The 27256-nt window shown below is 36.3% G+C and overlaps 4 protein-coding genes across 4 annotated transcripts in view; all 4 read right to left on the bottom strand.

Moving 5' to 3' along the window:
• LOC140160573 (hephaestin-like protein) overlaps positions 1-4656 on the bottom strand; it is a 29895-nt gene extending 25239 nt beyond the window's left edge. Inside the window, exon 1 of the mRNA XM_072183817.1 lies at positions 4364-4656. Within this exon, the coding sequence (XP_072039918.1) occupies positions 4364-4545 (182 nt within the window). The 5' untranslated portion in view covers positions 4546-4656. The remainder of the gene's footprint in view (positions 1-4363) is intronic.
• Positions 4657-11066: 6410 nt separating this feature from the next.
• On the bottom strand, positions 11067-12209 carry LOC140160485 (somatostatin receptor type 2-like). Its single transcript, XM_072183720.1, has one exon. It carries the CDS (start codon positions 12207-12209, stop codon positions 11067-11069), a length of 1143 nt encoding a protein of 380 aa, XP_072039821.1.
• A 9941-nt stretch (positions 12210-22150) lies between these two features.
• LOC140160483 (neuropeptides capa receptor-like) lies at positions 22151-23293 on the bottom strand. Its single transcript, XM_072183719.1, has one exon. The coding sequence runs from the start codon at positions 23291-23293 to the stop codon at positions 22151-22153; it is 1143 nt and encodes a 380-aa protein (XP_072039820.1).
• A 2070-nt stretch (positions 23294-25363) lies between these two features.
• On the bottom strand, positions 25364-26452 carry LOC140160482 (somatostatin receptor type 2-like). Its single transcript, XM_072183718.1, has one exon. The coding sequence runs from the start codon at positions 26450-26452 to the stop codon at positions 25364-25366; it is 1089 nt and encodes a 362-aa protein (XP_072039819.1).
• Positions 26453-27256: the final 804 nt, after the last annotated feature.

Below are 27256 nucleotides of genomic sequence, written 5' to 3'. Positions count from 1 at the left end.
GAGCACCAACCTGTCAATGGAGAAGCCCGTTTGAACAGCTCTTTTCAGAACCAATTTCAGTAAGAAAGGGGCACATACTATAAACAACTCTTTTCTGTGTCGCTAACATTACAGTAGATGAGAGGCAGTTCATTTTAACGGTTCTTTTCAGAAAAGACACTCATCTTCAGGTAGAATTAAAGAGGAATCTACTATAACAACTCTCTTCAGAGTCACCAACCTTTCAGTGTACAATGGACAGTCCGATTGAACAGCTCGTTTTAGAGTCACTGACATTTCAGTAGCCGAGGGGCACCAACTGTAAATGACTCTTATCGGAGCCAACAACTTTCCAGTGGAAACTTTCTTTTCAAAACCACCACATCTTCAGTAGGAAATGGGTACCTACTATGAACAACTCTTTTCAGAGCCACCAACCTTTCAATGGCAGTCTGCTTGAACAGCTCGTTTCAGAGCCAGCACATCTTCATGCAGGTGGAATAAAAGAGGCACCTACTTTGAACTTGAACAACTCATTTCAGAGTCACCAACTATTCAATGGACAATATAAGTCTGATTGAATAGCTCGGTTCAAAACCACCACATCTTCAGTTAGAAACTCCTTTTTAAAGCAACAACCTGTCAACGTTTTTTCCCAAATCCCAAACCCAAAATATAACCCATTTAAAACGTTTACAAAACGATTTATGTTTGCTGGGAAGTAGGAAAGGGACTCCTATTATAAACAACTCTTTTCATAGCCACCAACTTTTCAGTGACAGTCCGCTCGAACAACACTTTTCAAAGCCACCATATCTTCAGTATAAAAGTGACTATAAACGACTCTTTTCAGAGCCACCAACCTTTCAGTAGACAATGGACAGTCCCCCTGAACAGTTCTTCTCAGGGACTCATCAGTAGCAAGAACCCCGTTAGCCCATGGACAAGGTGCAGTACAGGGCTCTTTTACGGGACCATATCTCTAAGAGAGCAACCTTAAGGTTAGCAACTATTTTAAACTGTTGCGATTTGGTAGTTCACAGCATCTTAAAGCATCTAAAGCAGGGGTAGACAACCTAACTCGCCGGGCTAGAATTAACCAATAAAAAACCGGACGATTTTGAAGTAAAAATAATTTAATTTTCTACCTATTTTAACTGAATTAATTTGGTAAACTATGTAATTTAATTTCTATGTTTGCATGCTTGCTTAGGTCTATAATCCTTGGCCCAAATCTATGTTTATGAATTTTGCAACTTTGAGGAGGAGTAATTCCATATTTTTATCATCGTCACTATATTTAATAGTCTTACATCTACCTGTAATGAACTTAAAGGCCCATTCAGTGATTTGCTCATCCGCACAATCGTAAAATCATCAAAATTCAGATTTTGGTACCTTTGTCATTGTCATAGATGCGCTGACATAGCCTGCGAGTGGTTCAGCCGAAAGCCGTGTATTCAAGACAAAATACGACATTTTACACGAATCTGTAATTTAGATACTGACAGTATCTAAATTGGCTACTTGTATTTGAATGAAGCGTCAACTTCGTGCACTGTTGTCTTCGTTTTTTGGCCAAATTTGGCATTTAAAAAAAAAACCAAATGACAATTTGAATCACTTTAAAGCAATTTATAAACAATTTTTTTTTTCACACTTGCGCTGGGATCACTGAATGGGTCTTTAATTGTTAGCTATACACAATTCACGGGTCATTGAATCCTTGTAAAAAACACAAAGGAAATTATTCATCTTTCTTCTCATGAATCAAGTACCATGGAAACCTTTGAAAAAATAAGGTATACATAAATCCCGGTGATATGGATCATTCCCTGTCAACAATTGACATATCATTTGTAAATGAATTGCATGATTGCAGTGAAATCGCCTGTTCTGGGCTATTAATTTTCTATATAAAATATTTGACATTGAAATTGTAACGTACCCTCGTAAGTACAGGGCTGCTTTTACCATGTACTTTTGTTGCGTTTTATTAGTTAGTATTCCTTATTAAATTTATTTTAATTTGATCATTCTTTGCCAAAAAGTTATACAATATTATAAGTAACAATATCAGGAAAGTTTTCTGGTCAATTTAAGCCAAACTAATGAGGTAAAATGAAAGAAAAACAGCCGCTTAAGGGGGTACTACACCCCTTGCCAGTTTTTGTACCTATTTTTGCATTTTTCTCAAAATTATAGCGCATAGGTAAGATATGTATATTATACATGTTATAGGGGCAAGGACTACAACTACTGCACTGAAAATTCAGCAACTCAAGGCAAGTAGTTATTGATTTATTGATCAAATATTGGTTTTCCCTCATTTTTGACTGTAACTCCACAACTGTTGTCTGTGTTGAAATAAAATTTCCAGTGCAGTAGTTGTAGTCCTTGCCCTTATAATATACATATATATCTTACTTGTCACCAATGCACTATAATTTTGAGAAAATGCAAAAAATAGGCACAAAATTGGGCAGGGGTGTAGTACCCCTTAACTGTTGTATTCTAATGGGGGATTTACTTGCTCTTTGTCCTAAAATCACACAGAATTTGGTTGATTTCAATTAAGTTGTAACATCTGTAAATATTACAAAAATATGCCCAAAAAAATCAGGTTTGAAAAAAATTGACAAACTCATTATAAAAGATCGTACATTATGGCTTTTATATAAGTTTGAATTGGTTTTTGACCTTGCACATCAGAATTTTCTCTTTTGTTTATAATATATTTCTGTCTATGCTTGTGTGCTGTTTCATTCAAAGCAAGGTAAAATTTAATAGAAAACAGTGTATCTTGCAGACATATTATTCCAAATATTATTATTATTCCAAATATATATCAGAACTATATTATCACTGTTCGTTTATAAACTTTTGTTTATAGGACTTCATCGAACTTGTGGGTTGTTCCGTAAGTTTAAATATTGGGTTTATCCCTAAGTCAAGTTAGCTCAATCGATAAGGCGTTCGACTGTGGCACGAGAGGTTGTTGGTTCGATCCCTTGTGGTGGGTTAGTAAGTGCTCGTAAAAAATTAGTCAGCTTGAAATTTCCCTGGACAAGGAACGTACTTCTAATTGTCTCGTTGTAACCCGTACGAAACTCGGGAAGCTGATCCTGGCTACGAAGGTCAATTGTGGAATGTCTAGAGTGTGCGCTTCTTAGCTGCAAGACCCTGTGATACCGTTTGAGGGTTTATGGAATGATGTGGGGACGTAATGGTCAACGACAATTTGTAAAGTATACTGAGGCTTGTGGATCAACGTCTAGAAAATTACTACACACCAAGATTACTATACTTCCTTGTGTCGAGTTTCATCTTGATATCTATATTAACTATCTCACATTTTGTCTTTATTACACAATCATGACAATAACAAAAAATGTCAAACTTGAATACATTCAACTCCCACCTTCCGAGATTCTGTCGAGATTGTTTACAATGCTATTCCTGATGAAGATAATTTATAATCGTTTTTTCTTTAATTATTTTGCACATGGAAATTTAATAAATTTTCCGACATACTAGTAATAGGGGCCCTTGCTACTGATACTGTAAATACCACAAAGATGGAAAATTTAATTTTGAAGAGTATCATTTTGGCGTTTAATTTTTATAAACTGAAGAGTATCATTGGCGTTTAATTTTATTAAACTGCCTTATGGCGAATCTTACAGGGGCCCTCATCAAGACTACACTCTAACTAAAAAATAGAAAACATTACTCAATGTTGAGCAAAAATGAAACAGAGCCACAAAATGAGTCAAATGGTTATTACATTTTTAACCTTCTTTTCTTTTCTTTTCTTTTCCTTTCTTTCTTTCTTTCTTTCTTTCTTTCTTTCTTTCTTTCTTTCTTTCTTTCTTTCTTTCTTTCTTTCTTTCTTTCTTTCTTTCTTTCTTTCTTTCTTTCTTTCTTTCTTTCTTTCTTTCTTTCTTTCTTTCTTTCTTTCTTTTTCTTTCTTTCTTTCTTTCTTTCTTTCTTTCTTTCTTTCTTTCTTTCTTCTTTCTTTCACCCTGTCCACCCGCTTGCTACGCCCCTGACTAATATACGACTCTTTTAAGAAGCAGTCCGCTTGAAATAATGAAAAGTGACAATGTTTTATAACCCTTGACTGAATCAGCCCAATAAGCGGGCATAATAATTATATCAACTTTGCCTTGGTCTCAAGTCACGTGAGTAGGGCCCGGGGTCTTTTAGCGAGACATGCAGCTTTTTAGGTTTTATTTTTATGTCAAGACATCAAGGAATTAACAACTTTTATCATTAAGCGTATACGGTGAAGCTGACGGGTTGGCGCCTAGATAGCTGTTATAAATTTTGTAAGTTGAAACATAAAACACTAAGTTCAAGATTAGGAAATTTCTCAACATACCCATTTGGATCAAATGGTTGCCCTGTGATTCCGTTTCGTCCTAATGGAGCATAGTCCCATACGATATCGGTTGTTGCAATGTAAAATACCCGCTCAATCTCATGTTTAGCCTGTCCCTGGGCGCATAGATAGTACAAGATCGTCGTCACTAGCACTAATTCTGCCCCGAAACGCAGTGCCATGTTGGAATACGCTACTTAAACTGTAGCGTTTAAGTTAATATCAAGCCTACGTATGAATACCTATAGTTTTTTCTGCAACAATGTGCTGTTGCTGAACATGCTAAATGCTTCAGAATTGTTTTGCCGTGACCAATTTCGCACAAATTTACAAAAGTACGCCCAAAAAATAACTTTACAGAATCAATAATATTTTAAGGGCATTTGAGACCCGGATTTGAGACAAAGTTTATCTTAAACTGTATTATTTTCTGTAAATTTGATCAAAAAATCATTTTCAAAAACTTCATAATTTGAAGGTTTTTTTTGTAAAGTTAACTGAAAATGAGCTCAAAAGTTGCGAAATCGCGGGGGGGGGTCATTTTGTCAAATCGCTACACGGCATAGTTCAAATTGGGCTACCAAAACGCGGGTGTGGCAACCCGATTTGATATATGAACCAACAAAAGATTCTGCAGGCTGAACTCACTAAAAGGTGTTTGTTTGAACTGCTCAGTCATGCAGAAATATCAGAGAAGAAAAATGTACCGTAGATCATGTAGATCGGTCACGTTAAATCGTCCTTGTCCTGCTTTCAGTTCAATTTGTATAATTATGATATTTTTTTTTATTCTGTAGGCCTATTCGGTTGCCTTATGGTGATAACAGTGCATCCAATATCAACTATACTAAGCCAAAAAAAGAAACTTATAATTTTTCTCAAGGTAATATTGTAGAATCCTGCCCATCAAAATGAACCAAAATTACACACAGGATTAATGCAATACTCTACTCTAAACACATGTCAGTAACCAAGCAGTTATCCAACTGACACAACAGCAAAATGCAGTGATATGGAACAGCTTCCTAGACCACATTCACAGCCCAATAATTGGCACCCAGCACAAGAAATCTGTGAATCGTTTTATGTACAGGGTGTCCCAAAAAAAAGAGGCCCCTCATTGCGCCCTCTTATTCTCCTATTTCTGAAATATTGATCAAATATATTTTGATATGTAAAGAAACCTTAAGTCGTTAGCTTTAATAAACCAAAACAATTATATCAATCGGCTCACAACTTTTGACGATATGCTCTTTTTAAGAAATGTACCCGTTTTTCACTCTGTCCACGGAGAAGGTTTGGCTACTTCAGAGATTGAAAAGGAGTACACACACCATGCATGAATATCAAACATTCCTCAATGATAACTTTATAAAATAACTTTATTTATGGAATGGGCTTTACCGGTGGTTTATGGGCAATGGATTTTGTTAATAGTGTCATTAAGTTATGGGTAAAATGGATGCCGAATAGGACTTCTTTTGCTTTACTTGCAATTACTTATTTTGTTCTTGGTTATTTATGCCTTTTTGTTTTATTATGTTTCTTACTTTCTTACTTTGTTGTTTCTTTCTTTCTTTCTTTTTTTTAATTTACAACATACGGTAAGTCATTTCTCTTTTTTAGGATTAAAGGTAGCCCTAAAAGGGTATTTGGTTTGTCTTTGGTTCATCTGAAGTGAGTTTACTGTGCTGCTCTGCCCTCTACCTGGTTGCCTCCTTGGCGAACCATCCTTGTGCGCCGGATACTTGCGAATGCATTCAGTAATACGTTTGCGAAGACCTTGGATTTTGCCACAAAGGAATAAAATCAAGTGGTGTGAGGTCTGGTGATCGTGCAGGCCACTCCACAGCATGAACCACCCCAACCACTCTGTTAAGCAAACAGACTCTGTTTGCTATCCGTGGACAGAGTGAAAAACGTGTACTTTTATTCAAAAGGGCATATCTTCAAAAGTTGTGAGCCGATTGAAATAATTGTTTTGGTTTATTAAAGCTAACGATTACAGAATTCTTTACATACCAAGATATATTTAATCAACTTTTCAGAAATAGGAGAAAAAGAGGGCCCAATGAGGGGCCTCTTTTTTTTGGGACACCCTGTAGTACCTGGGAGTGTTAGGTTAATGCACTAACCTTGTGCGCATATATTCAATTTAATGCAAGCTTATAAGAGTGCAAAAACTAGCCTAGCGTAGAAACGTTTAATAATGGTACAAGGTTGAGATATCCAACAAGAAACTTACACACCTCTATCAATGATGGAACCTTGGTTTTTTTTCAAACATTTTATACAGGTATTGCAAAGGATGAGATAACAGTAAAACGTCCAAACTCACGTTGGAAAGGAATGAAGCATGATGTGGGAACTTGTAAGTATAATCAATAAGGCAAAGAAAAGCAAATCGTTTGGTTGTCCGACCCAACTTCTTGTGCCGACCCAAAAAATAAATTTTATAACTTAATTTTGTATGTGTTTTTACAGATTTATGAAACTTGGTTTATCAGAAATTGATTTGATTGCAAGCATAAACATTTTGCACACTGTTTCTGGTACTATAGTGGTGCACACTTGAAACGCTGGTCAAATTTGACCCAAGATAGCTTGGGCCAACCTCATTAAAAGTATCAAAAGCATGGTTCAACCTGAGTTGTTTTACCCTATTGTGAATGTTCAGGAAATTAAGATCCTTAATCCTATCCTCTTATATGGTACATGGCACCCTTATTCAAAATAAATCTGATAACTTTGTATTGAGCAATTTGCAGGCGTTAACTCAACTGCTTATGGGTGCCAGCATACCTTAAAGAATTTTGATCAAGAAACGTTACCTGTTATGTGTGTAAATAAATTTCAGTCTTTTATGACACCAAGCAATGGCACCCTTATTCAAAATAAATCTGATAACTTTGTATTGAGCAATTTGCAGGCGTTAACTCAACTGCTTATGGGTGCCAGCATACCTTAAAGAATTTTGATCAAGAAACGTTACCTGTTATGTGTGTAAATAAATTTCAGTCTTTTATGACACCAAGCAATTAAGCACTGGTCAATAGTAATATGGGAGGGTGGGTTAGTGTAGTAGTCTTCTCACTCGCTTCTCACCACTGTGGCCTGGGTTCGATTCCCCGCGATGCCACATTTGGTTGCCGATCCATGCTCTTCCTTGCAGGTTCTCTACGGGTGCTCCGGTTTTCTTTCTGCATCAAATATCGAACCTCTTCCCATATCCCTATCCCGTCACGCGTCATATCCGGATGGCATCCCTTGAATTTAGTAGCCTTTGAGCACTATTGGGCTTAGCCTGGCTTCGGCCGAATGTTATAAATAAAAATAAATAAATAAATAAACAAATAAATAAATAAATAAATATTGTATCAGTTGTCTGATGATCGCATTAGCGTGAAACTCAGAGTTACAACTTTCGTTCCACAAGTTCTACTCGTAAATAAATAAATAAATAAATAAATAAATAAATAAATAAATAAATAAATAAATAAATAAATAAATAAATAAATAAATAAATAAATAAATAAATAAATAAATAAATAAATAAATAAAATAAATAAAAATAATACCTAAGTATTTAATTGAAGGGGTAGCATTTTGGAGAGAGAGTTTGTTATCAATGAGCCATTTGTTACAGCTTTCAACGGATCTTTTTCAGAAACCAACAAGACAGTATCTATCGTCTGCATACTGAAGAAGCATACAATCAACACAGTAAGTCATGTCGTACACGTAAGAAAGGAACAAAACGGGGCCCAAGATATTCCCCTGTGGAACTCCGCATGTTAAAGGGTCGGAGTCTGAGCCATTAACATTAACAATCTGAGATCTACAGGCTGGACTCAAACCATTTAGTGGAGCAGTGGCGTAGCTGACGGGGGGGCGGGCAGGGCCCCCTAGCGCACGGAAAAAAGAGGAAAAAGCAGAGAGAGAGAGAGAGAGAGAGAGGAAAAAAGGGAAGAGAGAGGGATATGAGGGGAAAAGAGATGGGGAATTGGGCATCCATACGATATACAATACCATACGATTATTACCCGCTCCCTAGTGCTGAGAAAACAAAATGTGTAGCTTTTAGGGCGCTAGCGCCTATGAGGAAGGGGCGGCATTTTTTGTTTGGTGGATTTGGGCCACCGCCCCATACAGGCTTGCCCCCCCCCTGGAATGATATGATCTTGAAGATAGATAAGACATGTGTCTGTAGAATATTTACCTCTAAAACCTGACTGGAACTTATACATACAAGATGTTATTTTCTGTGAGATACCTGTTAAACTGAACAAACATTGCTTTCACCAAAATTTTGGAGGCACAGACCAAAATGTTAACAGGTCTCTTATAATAATTGCCAACTTCCAAACTGCTCATCTTTTTATATAACGGTCCCGTAACTTAGCGTATAATAGCGTATAAGGACTGCGAAATCAAATGCTATTGCAGTATAATCTTTCCGTATATATCCACTAAAACACGCTCTTAGAAACACTTCAGTCCTGATAGAGAGATTAAAATTGGTGTGATTGGAGTGTTAATGATCTCTGTAGCATTTTTCAGAAACCGAGCCGGTAAGCCATCTAAACTTGTGCTTTTAGCGATGTTAGGATTGGTTAGCTCATCATAAGGAAAGAAAAAGAGCAAGGTACACCAACTTGACGAAGGGAAACAAGCAAAATACAGACACGATACACCAAACAACCAATGTAGGCACAAAAACAGGCAAAGTTCGATGACCAAAAATTGACAATTGCAGACCTCACAGAAGTGTCAGGAAAACAGTACAAGAGTACACGGGAAGTGATGAAAATCACTGTACACATAGCAGGCAAACAAAACCAAACAGACAAAACAACGACGTTTCGAGCAGATAAGCAGCTCTTCTTCATCGAACTTTGTCTGTTTTTGTGCCTACATTGGTTGTTTGGTTTATCGTGTCTGTTTATGTACACAGTGATTTTCATCTTTGTTCTAGTGTACTTACGCATTCCCATTGATCCATATTGTTTTTGTAGGTTTAGCACTTCTGTGAGCCTTGGAACTGGCAACTCCAGGAAAAAAATGGTTGAACTGATTAGCAACTTCTTTGTTCTCAAAACATTTTTACCAACGACAAACGACAAACCTCTGACAAATTTAGGTTCACTACAAAATTCCTGTTGAGACCGCCTGCACAGGTACACCGTCGCCAAGGTACTTGTTTGGCACTTTACAGTACCAGTGTAGTACCGACGTAGTACTACTGCTGGTGGGTTCTGTGCAATAGCAGCATTGGCTATTATATAGGTATTTTGTGTGCACCATGTTCCTGGCGACGGTGTACCTGTGCAGGCGGCCTTAATGGGAATATTGTAGTGTTCATACGATCATATTCACGAACCGGCCCCTGACGCTCCATGTTTTATATACGAAGGCTCTTCAAAATGTTCTGCCTTATAATATCAGTACTCAGTACAAATGACCATACGGGGACGTGCCGCTAATATGGGTAGCATTTTCGGCCTTTTGGTATATAAATGACTCCTTTTCTAAGCTAATTTTAGTATATGAATGGGTCCTTTTTTTAAATTTTCTCAATTTTTTCGGAATATAGCCCAATTTTTCGAAATTTTCACAAAATTTGTGGGAAAATTTGTAAAAACTAAGACAGTTTGGGTTGAATTTGGCTGACAATTTTGACTTATATATACTTGACTTGGTACAGTAATGGGTCCAAATTTCTTGAAAAATTGGTATATTTATAGATTCACTTTCAAATTCGCAGCGGCACACCCCTACCAAAACCAAACTTGAGTATCACTCCCGGTATCAGTATTTGAAAATTGACGTGACACCTCCATAATGAATATACTGATATTGCTCCAATACTTGTCAAGTGTAAATAAAACTAGTATCCGAACAATGGTCAATTTTAATAGAGGCAATTTCTATTCATTTAATATATCCATATTAAAATACACCTCAACCACCTCAGCATGGTGTACAGTGAAACATCAGAGAAGATTTATAAGCAGTCCCATGATACAACTGAAACATCCGGGTACTTGAGAACCAGTCTAGGAATCACAGAGTTTCACACAATTGCTCACTGTTGATTCCCGTTCCAAAGACGCGATTTTCAAACACTCAAAATATATCCAAAACTTGGGTCGATAAGCTTGTTGAGATGATCCCTGAAAAGAACATCGGTACCCTGTTCAAATGAGCTCTTTTTTGTTACTATCGACCCACATTTGAATGAGGAATAAAAGTCTGAAAGTACAAGAAATGAGTGAGTTGGCAAGGTTGGATTCACTTCCGCGTTACGCACACGCGGGCGTTCATCACACAGCAGTGTACGCAGAGAATCATCAAGCTTTTGACAGCTGTATTCAATCAATTGAAATTTCTAGTAGACTGGTTCTCAAGTACCCGGATGTTTCAGTTGTATCATGGGACTGCTTATAAATCTTCTCTGGTGAAACATTATGTCAGGTTAAAGGACAAAAGTAGTACTTGAGACAATATTTTTAAAATGAGCCTAGTGGTAGAACAATATTATTGAAGAACCTTTCTGTCCGTTTCTCAGACGAAATCAAAATTTGATTATCACATTCGTTCTACGAATTAATCATAACCGCCTTTCTGACATAATTTTACAATCCCTGATTTTTGTTCAGTAAAAGAGAGCTTTTCTGTAACAACAGAGGTTACATAATTATAACTATTCTGACTCCTTCACGTAATTATTAACCATAGAAAGTGACGTGACCGGTCTGCTTTCATTTTCAGTATGCCTGAATTTTGTCAAGAGAAATGCCTCCTTAAAGCATTTTCTATAAAGAGAATTACTTATGTTGTAAACGTACGGATTAACCGCAGAATTAATGTAAGTCAGAAGTCGGCACACATGTAGCAATGTCTCAAGTTGTCCAACAGAAAGCAAGTGTTTATCCAAAGACCCACTGATCATGAGAACCAAACAAGCGCTATGGTACGGTGTGACACATATGAAGAAAATAACGCCGATAATAAGTACCATTTTAGTTACTTGGTTCCGAAATTTAAGACGCTCATGATTTAAACCATCAATAGTGCTGCTGTTAGGTCTTGTTTTACCAGGCACTACACGAGCACGAAATGTCATTGCTTTAATTATATTATAATACATAAATGTATTTATTGATAAAGTAATGAAGAAAGGAACAGATTGAAGACCATTTACGTAGTTTATTACCCAGTCGTCAAGAGCTGTGCATACTCCAAAAACATCCGGAAGTACGTCATCAAAAGGTGTTGGCCACGAAATACAGACAACGCTAAACTGTACATATCCTGGTATCAGTAAGCAAGCGAAACAGAATGAAACGAACCAACCTAAAGCAACCAACTGTCCTGCTCGTTTGAAACCTGCTATACGGCGATGTTCAATTGGTCGACAAATTGCGTAATATTTTTCCAGCGTTACCATAGTAATCAGGTATAAAGATGCAAAATAACAAGTATTCATAAATGTATATATGGTTAAACACCCTGGTTTGCCAAGAGTTGATTGGTCTCCTGCTAAAGGGGATACCAAATATCGGCCCAATTTTTCTCCTACTGCAGTCGTCAAAAAACAGATATCGGCTATGGCCAAGTTAGTCAAGTAGATATTTGTGATGGTCCTCATGCGGCGAATGCGTAACATCACATAAAGAAAGGACAGATTGCCAAGGAAACCAGTAAATAAGATAATTGGGTTGATGATGGTGATGATGATGCGATCTGCGTTGTCATACAAGAGATACGAGACAATACTGGAGTTTGTGATGTTAAGAGTTTCTTCAGGAACACACACGGATGATGAGACTAATGCCTCCGCCATGTTGCATTTACAACTACTGCGATTTCTTTCGTTTTAAAATAGCGTAAACCAGCGTAATAGCGTAAACCCATTTACTCTGACATGCCCATTGATCATAAAGGATCTATTCCATTCAGTGCAAAACAAAGATGGGTAGTTTAAGATAAATGTCCCCAGATTAGATATAATGTAAATGATATGTAAACCATTTAATCGAAGTCGATAGTTGCTATGATAATATCTCTTTATTTCAACATAGCAAAGTTATATACATCGCTAGCCTTCCAAAATAAAAGGATTAACAGATTGAATGATTACAATCAAATCGAACCAACAAACAAAATTATACATTTGGTCACGAACCTGGACTTTGAGTGTAGTTAAGAATTGTGCTCAATTGTCAAGAGTTGAAATATTGAATTGAAATATGTCTATCTTTTAACGATTCATGATAGGAACCAATCTAAATAGATTAAACAATAGATTGAAATGTTTTTTTGTTTTCACTCTAACTCTCTTTGTAGACCGCATACTGATTCCACTATCTAATCAAGTCTTACTCTAGTCCTAATGTACTGCCAAATGACATGTGTTGCATATGTTTGGAATGAGATTTCAAACTGTTTTAGAGTGAACATTTTCAATCTTTTTTTCAACTGGAAAGGAATTGTCCCTAATCTGGGACTGCAAAAGATTGAAAAACAATGAAAATCAATCTATTTCTACTGACAATTCAATCGAAAAAGATTTACCCCTAACTTTAATCACTAAACGATTGTTAAAGATTGAGAATCACTCCTTTTGATTGAAAAAAAGTTTGAAAAATTCAAATCACCCGATGAATATACAATCGAAAACGATTTGTCCCTAATTCGAGACAGCGAGATTAAAAATTCAATCTTTTTGATTGAATATTCAATCGGGCAATTTCAACATACATGGACAAAATAACATCATGATGTCAACAAAATAGTATATAATTTGAAACTGCAAGTGGGTATTTTCTAAGATGAAATTATTAGCTAGTTTGACTGATTTTTTCGGTGTACCCATAATCAAATAATTGGTTTTGCTGGCATTTACTGACAACTTATTTGCTTTGAACCAATTGCTCACTTGTTTCAGTTCTTCATTGACAAGATAATATTTTGATTGTCAATGGTACTATCATGATCATCAGCAAATAAAATGAAATCAAGTACATTCCCAAGTATTAGTTATATATCTTTTAAGTACAATGTAAACAGCAATGACCCTGATATTGATCCTTGAGGAACACCAAAATATGTTTCAGTTCAGATTCACCAGAATTATATATAAGAAAAAAATTGTTTTCTATTACGCATTATTACGCAAGTAACTTTTAATCAGTTACAAAATCTAATACATGAATACCAGCCCCACCCTTAATAGGGACGGGGGCCACTTTACTTCTAGAAACACCTGACAAAAGGTAAAAAAATGACATTGTCAACAGGAAGTAAAGGCCATACATCAGTCATTCACCAGTATCACACCACTGATGACGGAGTATGGCTACTCTGAAATTATTCGAACAAAAACATAAGTGTTGTTGACTAGTTTTAAACTTTTCTTTGATGAATACGGTACTATACCACGAAATTCATAGACTTCCCATTAATGTAAAAGTATGTTGTGATCTATCAAAGGCTTTTGATAGGTCTGCAATATTCTATTTTTTCCACTGCCATATTTATATTTATTTTATCTGCCAACAGTTAGACGGTCAAAATGATAAGTGATTTTTTTTTCAATCTCATTTCATATAGCAAGTTTGTTTCCTGTAGGATGCGCATTTCGTGGTTGTTGTTGTTTTAGGTTGTTGTTGGGGTTTTTTTTTGGGGGGGGAGAGCCATTTTACCACAATTCGGAATTCGGGTTTTATTTATTTGAGAAATCCAATCCAGTAAAAAACAACTTATTCAAGCAGATTGAATGATATAGGATAAAGTCGAATCAACAAACAATAATAAATTTGGGAGGGGGTAACAAAGGGTACAAAGATATCGATAATGACGTCACTAAAGAGCTTACGCAGGATAATAGAAAACCACGTGACCAAAATCAAAACCAAAAGTAAAACACAATATTTGAAATGCCCGAATATCGCAACACGTAAACCGTATGGCGTTAGCAGTGAACAACACCTCTTCGCAATCTCTCTAATATCCATATCGAAATGCACTTCAACCACCTCAGCATGACGTATAAGAGTGAAACATTATGGCAGGTTAAAGGACAAAAGTAGTACTTGAGGCAAGATTTTTAAAATTACCCTGGTGGTAGAACAAGAACCTTCTGTCCGTTTCTCAGACGAAATCAAAATTTACATATTACATTCGATTCTAATAATTAATCATAACCGCCTTTCAGGCATAACTTTACAATCCTTGATTTTTGTTCAGTAGAAGAGAGTTTTTCTGTAACAACAGAGGTTACATAATTATAACTATTATGACTCCTTCACGTAATTATTTACCATAGAAAGTGACATCACTGGTCTGCTTTCATTTTCAGGATGTCTGAGTTTCAACAAGAAAAACGCCTCCTTAAAACATTTTCTATAAAGAGAATTACTTATGTTGTAAACGTACGGATTAACCGCAGAATTAATGTAAATCAAAATTCGGCAAACATCTAGGACTGTCTCAAGTTGTCCAGCAGAAAGCAAGTATTTATTCAAAGACCCAGTGATCATGAAAACCAAACAAGCGCTATGGTACGGTGTGACACATAGGAAGAAAATAACGCCGATGATAAGTATCATTTTAGTTACTTGGTTTCGAACTTTAAGACGCTCATATTGTAAAGCATCAAAAGTGTTGCTGTTAGGTCTTGTTTTACCTGGGACTACGCGAGCACGAAATGTCATTGCTTTAATTATATTATAATACATGAATGTATTTATTGATAAAGTAATGAAGAAAGGAACAGATTGAAGACCATTTAAGTAGTCTATTATCCAGTCGTCAAAAGTTGTACATACTCCAAAAATATTAGGCAGTACCTCATCAAAAGGTGATGGCCACGAAATACAGAAGACACTAAATTGCACGTATCCTGGTATCAGTAAGCAAGCGAAACAGAATGAAACGAACCAACCTAAAACTACCAACTGTCCTGCTCGTTTGAAACTTGCTATACGGCGATGTTCAATTGGCCGACAAATTGCGTAATATTTTTCCAGCGTTACCATAGTAATCAGGTATAAAGATGCGAAATAACAAGTATTCATAAATGTATATATGGTTAAACACCCTGGTTTGCCAAGAGTTGATTGGTCTCCTGCTAAAGGGGATACCAAATATCGGCCCAATTTTTCTCCTACTGCAGTCGTCAAAAAACAGATATCGGCTATGGCCAAGTTAGTCAAGTAGATATTTGTGATGGTTCTCATGCGGCGAATGCGTAACATCACATAAAGAAAGGACAGATTGCCAAGGAAACCAGTGAATAAGATAATTGGGTTGATGATGGTGATGATGATTCGTTCTGCGTTGTCATACAAGAAATGCGAGACAACACTGGAGTTTGTAATGTTACGAGTTTCTTCAGGAACACACACGGATGATGAAACTAATGCCTCAGCCATGTTGCATTTACAACTACTGCGATTTCGTTTTAAAATAGCGAAAACCAGCGTCGCAGCTTTGTAAATATATCTCGCCCATTTACTCCGACATGTCAATTGACCATAAAGGATCGGTTACATTTAGTGCAAAACAAAGATAGTCGTTTAAGATAAATGTGCACCAGATTAGACATAATGTAAGCGATATATAAACCATTTAATCAAAGTCGATAGTTGCTATGATAATATCTCTTTATTTCAACATTGCAAAGTTTATATACTTCGCTAGTCTTCCAAAATAAAAGAATTAACAGATTGAATGATTACAATCAAGTCGAACCAACGAGCAAATTATACATTTGGTCACGAACCTAGACTTTGAGTATAGTTAAAAATTAAGCTCAATTAATTGTTAAGAGTTATGACAAGTTTCGCTTTTATAAACGTGGCATGCACACGTTCAACATACATGGAGAAATAACATAATGTCGATGTTAGCAAAATAGTATATAATTTGAAACTACAGATGTGTATTTTCTTAGATGATATTATTAGCTGACTGAGTAATAAGCCCAATCGGCATTGGAAGTTTGCAATGCATTGTAGGACAGTTTTTGCAGTTTTGGGACACTTTGTCCTTTGACCTATCGGGAAAATTCAGAAAAATTGGTTTTTGTGCATACAAAATATAATCAAAAAAGTTTTACAAGAATAAAAACAAACCCAAAAAAACATTATTATTGAATAAATTAATTATTTAAATATTTTTAAAGATAATATTATGACAATATTAAATAAATTAATAATAATTACAGCAATTTTCCCGATGTGTCAGAGGTCAAAGTGTCCCAAAAACACCGGAAGTTACAATAGTGATTGAGCTTATTGTGCGGTGTAACCAGAATTAGACAATTGATCTTGCTGGCATTTACTGACAATGTATTTGCTTTGAACCAATTCTTTCAGTTCTACGTTGACAAGATTATGTTCTCATTGTCAATGTTAATATCAATATATATCAGTACTATCATCAGCAAATAAAATGAAATCAAGTACATTTCGAAGTATTAGTTATATATCATTTAAGTACAATGTAAATAGTATTGACCTGATATTGATCCTTGAGGAACACCACAAATAATATGTTTCAGTTCAGATTCACCAGAATTATAAAAAACAAATTGTTTTCTATTACGCAAGGAACTTTTAATCAGTTACAAATCTAATACGATACTATACCACGAAATTCATAGACTTCCCGTTAATGTAAAAGTATGTTGTGATCTATAGTATCAAAGGCTTGTGATAGGTCTGCAATATTCTATTTTTTCCACTGCGGTATTTATTTTATCTACCAACGGTTAAACGGTCAAAATAATAAGTAAATTTTTAAAATCTCATTGTATAGACGAATCCAACGAGCCAAGTCATGGTCAGGATTTGGTCGGACATCTTTGGGTAGCCGCTAGCACCAACCTGGTGTTTTGAGCGCCCAATTGTGCAAATAAAAGCCGCCTAACACCTAGAGAAGATGCAAGGACGAGGAGGGTTAATAGAATAACATATATAATAGAGATAATTCCGCAGGTAATCCCATCGCATCTATTCATACATAGTCCTTTTGTTCGCAAGTACATCAATGCATAGATACCGCGTGTAGTTAATTCGATTATTATGGATTAAGGTGTAAAACGGGTAATGGAATGCAGTTTAAAATTTCCGCCAAGGCCGAATCATTTCACATTTTGAGTGCATTGTAGCCGACGGCTGCCTAACTAAAGGCTGCTAGTGCTAGTCAGGTGTAGGAATGCGTGAATTTAGATTCGTCTATATATCGAGTCTGTTTTCATTTCGTTTTGGGGGGTCATTTTACCATAACTCGGTAATTTTTTTTTTATTTGAGAAATCCAATCCAGAAAAAAAACCGTTTTCAAGCAGATTGAATTATATAAAATAAAGTCGAATCAACGAACAATAATAAATTTGCTTTGAACCAATTGATCACTTCTTTCAGTTCTGCCGTTGTCTATGTTGACAACATTTGTTTGATTGTCAATGTTTTAAAAATGAATAGTACTATCATCAGGAAATAAAAAGAAATAAAAAGTACATTCGAAGTATTATATATCATTTGCATAGAGTACAAATAATAATGGCCCAGAGGAAAACAAAATAATAATATCTTTCAGTTCAGATTCACAAGATTAAGAAACAAACTGTTTTCTAGTTCTGAAGTAAGTCTAATAGTATACCACGAAATCCATAGATTTTCAAGATATTTAAAAGTATGTTGTGATCTATAATATCAAATGCTTTTGATAAGTCTACAATATTTTAGTTTTTTACTGCAGCATTTATTTGTCCTACCAAAATAAGAAGTAATTTTTTAAAATCTCATTGTATATAGCAAGTTTGTTTCCTGTAGGATGCGCATTTCGTTTTGGGGAGTCGTTTTACCACATTTCGGGGTTTTTTTTATTTGAGAAATCTAATCAAGAAAAAAATACCTCTTCAGTTGTTTTACGAGCAATATGAAATTAATAAATACTATGAAAATTAATCTATCATAATAAAAAACATTTCGCATTTTGGTTTCCAGGCTACCTTGAGGAAACAAACTGGATAAATAAAACGATTCGTATAGTTTGATCAGCTCATAATAGGCGGGAAATGTTAGGCTTTTACCACTACACCGAAAAATAGACCCACGTTAAGAGTGCTATAGTTGACCTGTCTGGTCTATATTTTGTGTGTTAAAGAAAGTAGACAAAGTATAGGACTTGAATTAATAATTTGTGATGCTTCTGGCGAGATGTCACAAGAAAATTTTCAAAATAAAATATTTTGATGTTAATCCGCGATGTTAAAAGGCCCGCCGATTACGAGCTGATCAAAGTATAGGAGACTGAACTTTTCGACGAAATACACCAGGTACAAAAAGAAACTCGTCAGATAATAGTCATCCTTGCTGTTCAACTTTTGATTTTCGGATTTGACGGTTTGGAGGCACAGTCATATCTTGGTCAATTCTTGTTCGATTTTCACGAACAGGGTGGCAAATGAGAAAGAAAGTCCAATTAACAAAATGTATATTTCAAAATATTCCAAAATTATCAGGTTGTTGAACAGCAAGGGTGACTATAACTGACGAGTTTCTTTTTGTGCCTGGTGTACTACAAAATCGACTGTAACCTCGCTTGATGAGATTTTGTGATTGTCTACATTTCTTTTGAGCTTCTGGATTACTAAAGAGTATCATTGAAAAATATGTCCGACCACAGGTTGTTCAACAATACTTTCTTTCTTGTATCAGTCATTTCTGGATGTAACTGAGACAGTGTTGCAATCGTTTGCCCACCCAGTTTGGCGTTTACATCTTCGAAGTATTGGTTGTGTTGCTGCTTCTTGCTTGGGGTTCTTCTGTCATAGTTTCATTATCAAACTGTCGACGAGACTTGCTCATACAGCAGCCAAAAACGCATCCTTAAAGGCTTGTCGATAGCGAGCGTTACTTATGGTATACACGTATGGATTTACTACAGAGTTGATGTTTGTCATTCGGCACGTCGTACTTTTCAATTGTCAAAGGAAGTTTGTGGGTCTTTGCTTCGTACGAGAAACAGTACCTTTTGACGAAATACGTCAGGATCGAATGTTACCTCGCTTCATGAGGTTTTTATGTTGTCAACATTTCTTTTGAGCTTCTGGATTACTAAAGAGTATAATGAAAAATATGTCCGACCCCAAGTTGGTAAAACAATACTTTCTTTGTTGTATCAGTCATTACTGGATGTTACATGTTTGAATCATTTGCCCACCCAGTTTGGCGTTTACATTTTCGAGGTATTAGTTGTATTGCTGCTTCTTGCTTGGGTTTCTTCTGTCATAGTTTCATTAGCAAACTGTCGACGAGACTTGCTCATACAGCAGCCCAAAAACGCATCCTTAAAGGCTTGTCGATAACGAGCGTTACTTATGGTATACACGTATGGATTTACCGCAGAGTTGATGTACGTCATAATTCGACCTATGAGTGCATTGTAGCCGACGGCTGCTTAACTAAAGGCTGCTAGTCAGGTGTAGGAATGCGTGAATTTAGATTCGTCTATATATCGAGTTTGTTTCATGTGGGAGGCGCATTTCGTTTTGGGGGGTCATTTTACGATAATTCGGGGTTTTTTTTATTTGAGAAATCCAATCCAGAAAAAAAACGTTTTCAAGCAGAATGAATTATATAAAATGAAATCGAATCAACGAACAATAATAAATTTGCTTTGAACCAATTGATCACTTCTTTAAGTTCTGCCGTTGTCTGTGTTAACAAGATTTGTTTGATTGTCAATGTTTTAAAAATGAAGAGTACTATCATCAGGAAATAAAAAGAAATTAAGTACATTCGAAGTATTATATATCATTTGCATAGAGTACAAATAATAATGGCCCAGAGGTTGTCCTTGAGGAAAACAAAATAATAATATCTTTCAGTTCAGATTCATAAGATTAAGAAACAAACTGTTTTCTAGATCTGAAGTAAGTCTAATAGTATACCACGAAAGCCATAGATTGTCAAGATATTTAATAGTATGTTGTGATCTATAATATCAAATGCTTTTGATAAGTCTACAATATTTTAGTTTTTTACTGCAGCATTTATTTGTCCTACCAAAATAATAAATGTTTTTTTTTTAAATCTCATTGTATATAGCAAGTTTGTTTCCTGTAGGATGCGCATTTCGTTTTGGGGAGTCGTTTTACCACATTTCGGGGTTTTTTTTATTTGAGAAATCCAATCAAGAAAAAATACTTCTTCAATTGTTTTACAAGCAATACAATACAAATTAATAAATACTATGAAAATTAATCTATCATAAAAAAAACCCATCGCATTTCGCATTTTGGTTTCCAGGCTACCTTGAGGAAACAAACTGGATAAATAAAACGATTCGTATAGAAGACTGAACCTTTCGACGAAATACACCAGGTACAAAAAGAAACTCGTCAGATAATATTCCTCCTTGCTGTTCAACTTTTGATTTTCGGGTTTGACGGTTTGGAGGCACAGTCATATCTTGGTCAATTCTTGTTCGATTTTCACGAACAGGGTGTCAAATGAGAAAGAAAGTCCAATTAACAAAATGTATACTTCAAAATATTCCAAAATTATCAGGTTGTTGAACAGCAAGCATGACTATAACTGACGAGTTTCTTTTTGTGCCTGACGTACTACAAAATCGACTGTAACCTCGCTTGATCAGATTTTGTGATTGTCTACATTTCTTCTGGATTACTAAAGAGTATCATTGAAAAATATGTCCGACCACAGGTTGTTCAACAATACTTTCTTTCTTGTATCAGTCATTTCTGGATGTAACTGAGACAGTGTTGCAATCGTTTGCCCACCCAGTTTGGCGTTTACATCTTCGAAGTATTGGTTGTGTTGCTGCTTCTTGCTTGGGGTTCTTCTGTCATAGTTTCATTATCAAACTGTCGACGAGACTTGCTCATACAGCAGCCAAAAACGCATCCTTTAAGGCTTGTCGATAACGAGCGTTTCTTATGGTATACACGTACGGATTCACTGCAGAGTTGATGTATGTCGTTATCGCCGAGTTGATGTTTGTCATAATTCGGCACGTCGTACTTTTCAATTGTCAAAGGAAGTTTGTGGGTCTTTGCTTCGTACGAGAAACTGTACCTTTTGACGAAATACGTCAGGATCGAATGTTACCTCGCTTCATGAGGTTTTATGATAGTCAACATTTCTTTTGAGCTTCTGGATTACTAAAGAGTATATCATTGAAAAATATGTCCGACCCCCAAGTTGGTAAAACAATACTCTTTTTTTGTATCAGTCATTACTGGATGTTACTTAGACATGTTTGAATCATTTGCCCACCCAGTTTGGCGTTTACATTTTCGAGGTATTAGTTGTGTTGCTGCTTCTTGCTTGACTTTCTTCTGTCATAGTGTCATTATCAAACTGTCGACGAGACTTGCTCATACAGCAGCCAAAAAAACGCATCCTTAAAGGCTTGTCGATAACGAGTGTTACTTATGGTATACACGTATGGATTTACTACAGAGTTGATGTTTGTCATTCGGCACGTCGTACTTTTCAATTGTCAAAGGAAGTTTGTGGGTCTTTGCTTCGTACGAGAAACAGTACCTTTTGACGAAATACGTCAGGATCGAATGTTACCTCGCTTCATGAGGTTTTTATGTTGTCAACATTTCTTTTGAGCTTCTGGATTACTAAAGAGTATAATGAAAAATATGTCCGACCCCAAGTTGGTAAAACAATACTTTCTTTGTTGTATCAGTCATTACTGGATGTTACATGTTTGAATCATTTGCCCACCCAGTTTGGCGTTTACATTTTCGAGGTATTAGTTGTATTGCTGCTTCTTGCTTGGGTTTCTTCTGTCATAGTTTCATTAGCAAACTGTCGACGAGACTTGCTCATACAGCAGCCCAAAAACGCATCCTTAAAGGCTTGTCGATAACGAGCGTTACTTATGGTATACACGTATGGATTTACCGCAGAGTTGATGTACGTCATAATTCGGGCCACATGAAGAAGCATTTCGTACTGGGCATCTGTCAGAAGATATTTTCCAATTGGTCGAGTTATTATTGATGTAAACGAAGTTATTTGAAATGGCGCCAAACACACGAAAAATACCACGCCATTTATAACCAGCATTATGGTAACTTGGTTTCGAATTTTGGTGCGTCGCAAATCACGGCTGTTATTTGTAGTGTTGCCAGGTGTAATTTGAGTTTGTTGCCGCACTTTTTTGATGATCAAAACATACATGATGGTGTTCAAAATCAATGTAATAATAAATGGCCCCGCTTGCAGTCCATTTACGTACACTATTGCCCAATCATCTATCGACGCGCATAAGGCGAAAACATTAGGAAGATGAGAAAAATCGCCACCAAATTTAGGCCAAGTAACACAGGTGACGAGCAATTCCCAATATCCTGGGAGCAGTGCACATGCGAAAGCAAATGCTCCGATCCAACCTGCGAGAATGAACTTGTAAGAACGCTCTTTGCTGCCAAATAACCGATGTTGAATTGGTTTACATATAGCATAGTATTTCTCGAGTGCGACCATCGTAATGAGGTAGAGAGAAGCGTAGTAAGCTGCGTTCATGACTGTATATAAACTGCGACATCCAGCTTGACCGATGCATAATTGATCACCAGCAATCGGTGATATATAATATCGCGACAATTTGTCCAGAATAGCGATTGATAGAAAAATAATATCCGCACATGCAAGATTTGTGAGGTATATATTAGTAACGGTTCTCATGCGAGGGATTCGAAACATAACAAAAAGAAAGGCAAGATTTCCAATGAGTCCAATACTGAATATGATTGGGTTGACGATGGTTATAACAATACGTTCGGTTTCATCGTAAAGGAAGAAATCAACCATTCTTGGTAAGGTGATGTTGTATATGTATCCTGGAGTACATTGGTTACTTGTTGATGAACCCATGATGAGGTAATATTTGAAACCACGGTGAATAGCAAAGAATCGAACCCGTAATGCGTGTGTTTCAAGTTGTTGTCTCGATCCACACAAAAGTCAAGTCAATTGATGTGTGTAAGAGTACACAAACTTGCAAATGGGTTTGAGCGACAGATTGAAGTACATAATAATTCCACAGCATTATCCGTAAAAGTACTCCATTAAGCTTGCCTTATGGACTTGTTCCTTTTGCATACTTGTAATTTAATATGAGTTTAAGAAGTCATTAGTAGTTGCTTATCAACAGGGACAAGATACTAAGATACTGGACACGTAATAAGAGGTAGTTATCATCTTCAATTATTATCTTGGTTATGTAAATACGAGTATCTAATATGATAGCGGTAATGATAATGTTAAGACAATTGTCGTGGCAGATGGTCTCTATTTGTTTCTGCTGCCGTAGTTACGACCTAAATTACCACACTTTATTAAAACTGACCAGGCTACTTTTGAATTAGCCCATTACCTATTGCAGTAATGAAGCATCATAGGTTACATTGGATAACACATGGAAACGGTCATCCCATTACCTGTGCGAAGCTCAAAATCGAATGTATCCAAAGCATAAAAAACTTCATTTTGAATTGGTTGTTAAAATAAATATTGTAATTATTAACCCCATGATGATTGGTTATAAGACGACTATTACAATTGATTGAGCCAATCAGCAACACGGTAAGAATAGTGGTAGGGCTGAAGAAGATTGAGCGGCTGTATTTTAATTGGTCACGCAGATGAATATACTTAGTGTCGCGTATTAAATTAACCAATCAGAAACGCTGTACATAAGAAGGCGTTGGTTCTCATGGGGTAAAAAATAGATTCCCCCAATTGAGGTATTTTGTAAGAATGGAGATTTAAATACAAGATTCTTTAAAAATAGAAACTTCGCGTTTATGATCCATGGGTCGATTGATCCTTGTGTGTGCTCTTGCGGTACATTTGGACTTTGATGGATCCATCCGGTTAGATAATTATCTGAGTGTCTACAAATGCTAGGAGTGATTTCCTTCTGTTTCAGTAGTCAATGTAATGTCCTGATCAAGGGAATGCAGATGGTTGGTGAACTCCTGCGAATAACATCTCTTGCGTTAACAATATGTGTCATCTACATACCGATACCACTACTAGTTGAAAACGCGATTTATGGAATATAGAAGAACAAGTTTCACCACAGACCCTAGTGGTTTCACTAGCTCTGAATTCTCAACCACATTCACATTGAGTCACCTGGACATTTTGTGGACTTAACCAGGTCGTGATCTTGGACAGACATAGCTAATGAGCCACCACTTCATAAGCGACGGGCAGATTCAAACATCTAGGAGTCTGGGAGTCTGTGATCAAATCTGAGGACGATACATTATACAGATCACAGTTCACTTTCGCTGATAACATAATGGAATACCATCTGAAAATTTCGAGGTAGATTTGTATGAATATATTTTTGTCGGGTTTAAATCAAAATGTTTAAATATCAGTCGTGAAAGAATGGTGTTTGCACTGAGTTTGTTACCCAAGGATATGATACAGTTTTATTGATGATAAATAAATAAATAAATAATTTGACTAATGAATTCACTGATGCAATAATTGATGACAGTCACGACAAGAAATGGTTTCCACTATGACCAAGCCTGAGCCCCTTATCCTCTACATAAGGATTGATCAAATGAGATTTCATCCTTCGTCTATCGCGAAGGAGAAAACTATTTCACAACATACCACCTCATGACAAAAGAAGACCTGGATTTCCACACACCTCCTGATTTTGATTCACGCAGAACAGATTGTCGCACTGTGCATTGTATTGAGAAATCTTGTGGTAGCCTGCTCCGCGTCCGCAGCCGAAGGATGACGAATGGTTTATATTTCAATGCTTATCTCGGGACTATCTACTTGCTTTTTAACTCAGTTTTTAAATAATAAATAAATTATTTGAGAGCCCAATCACCATATTGTTGTTAAGTTGTGATTTTGCCTTAATTATTTCCATTTTGGACCTTGTTTCGTTTCATTGTTGTAAACAAGTTTTCATTCATTCGAAGTGATCTTATTCGGTTGCTCTTTTTTCTTGCACCCACCAAATGATGTTACAAATGATTTCCGATATCTCTCATTTGTGATGCTGTATACAAATGAATTTATTGCTGCGTTTATGTACGTCAACGTTCGGCAGACATTTTGCAATATTTCAAACTGAGATTGCGTAAGAAGGTATATGTCATTTGAGCTCAAAATCATCATAGCAAAAGACACAAACTGAAATGGCGCCAAACAAACGAAGAATATAAACCCGTTTATAACAATCATTCGACTCAGTTGGTGTCGATATTTTGTCCGTAACAAAAAACTTGGATTGGAGCTTGATATATTTGATGCTAGCGCGCGGGATCTTTCTTTCAACGCTTGGATGATAAAAATGTACATGGAAAAATTAACTACTAAGGCTATGAAGAATGGAACCGTTTGGACGCTATTTGCAAAATGCACTGCCCAATTTGCAACTGGGTTACAAAATCCAAACACTTCAGGAATAATATATTCCGATTCGGGCCATAATATACATATTGTTTCAAAGTTCCAGTACGCAGGCATAAGCGTACACGCAAAGCAGAGGGCTAAAGCCCATCCCAGTATGGCTAATTTCATAGATCGCCTTTTCCCGCCAAATTTGCCACGATGTTGGTAGGGCCTACAAATGGCGTAATATTTTTCAAGTGTAACCATGGTGATAAGATAGAGAGAGGCAAAACTCGACGCATTTTTGAGAGTGATTATCAAGATACAGCCAGTCTGTCCAATTGGGTATCGGTCACCCGAAATGGGTGACGCGAAGTATCGTCCAATTCTGTCGCCTATTGCAAGCGATAAAAAACAAAAATCGGCAATAGCTAAATTGGACAAATACACATTAGTTACTGTCCTCATTCGCGGAAGACGTAAAATGACAAAAAGAAACCCCAGATTTCCGATGATTCCCAGAGCAAAAATGATAGGATAGACGATGGTGATAAGAACTCGCTCAGTATCGGTGTAGAGTAGTTTCGGTATCCAAGAAACATCGGCTTCGTTTTCGGGTATACATCCATTAGTGGTTAGATTCCAAGGTAAAACATCCATACTTGGCTTGTTGGTATCAGTTGTGTGTATCGAAATGCTCGTCAACGAATGGACGAGGATGAATAACTATAAATAATATTCTATCTCGCCTGGCAATCTCGATATTTATGTTAAATGCCGTTTACGGTTCTGAGCCATGTAAATAAATGCTGTAAGCATGTTCCTGCTTAAATCCTTGGTACAAACTGTTGGTGATGTTCGTGCTAGGTGGGTGATTTGTTTTCTTCAAAAAACAAATTGTTTTACTGCAGAAAGTTTTACATACTATCGCAGTAGAATTCACTTCATAAGAAAGCGCGCACATCAGGTGTCATATAATTTATGCAACAAGTTCCTTTGCTTCTGTGCTAGCTCCAAAGATCCGTCAAAGTGCTTTTGATGACAAATTGTCCTATTAAGATTCTCGTGATGGTATTTTCTGATAAATTCGCCTCAGTTGGAATTTCGACCACTCCATAAATAATCTTCAATTGAACGGTCAGCCGCTTTCGCAGTTAACTAATTCTAGCATACTTCACTACTGATTTTACAATCACGGTTCTTCCATAAAAATTCTTATTGTAGCCTGTGATTCCTCTCTGTTCAAACAAAGCAAATAATATCGTCGGCTCTCACTAATTAAAGTGGCCTTAATAAGCGTCCTGGTTATGTGGGTTGAACATTATCAATCATGTCATAAAAGGAGCTGCCTTTCTTGTCTTATACCGGGTCTTATACATAGCTGTGTCAATACACTTTGTAGTTACCTGTATCACCATAGCAACTTGTACATGAATTGGTGCCATTTTTTACATACGGAACTTC

Source organism: Amphiura filiformis, chromosome 9 (genome assembly GCF_039555335.1).
Source record: "Amphiura filiformis chromosome 9, Afil_fr2py, whole genome shotgun sequence".
NCBI classification, from domain to species: domain Eukaryota; kingdom Metazoa; phylum Echinodermata; class Ophiuroidea; order Amphilepidida; family Amphiuridae; genus Amphiura; species Amphiura filiformis.
This window is presented reverse-complemented; position numbering and strand designations above follow the sequence as displayed.

Coding starts and splice junctions, on each gene's coding strand:
- LOC140160485 (XM_072183720.1), bottom strand. CDS start 12,209: ATGGCGGAGGCATTAGTCTCATCATCCGTGTGTGTTCCTGAAGAAACT.
- LOC140160483 (XM_072183719.1), bottom strand. CDS start 23,293: ATGGGTTCATCAACAAGTAACCAATGTACTCCAGGATACATATACAAC.
- LOC140160482 (XM_072183718.1), bottom strand. CDS start 26,452: ATGGATGTTTTACCTTGGAATCTAACCACTAATGGATGTATACCCGAA.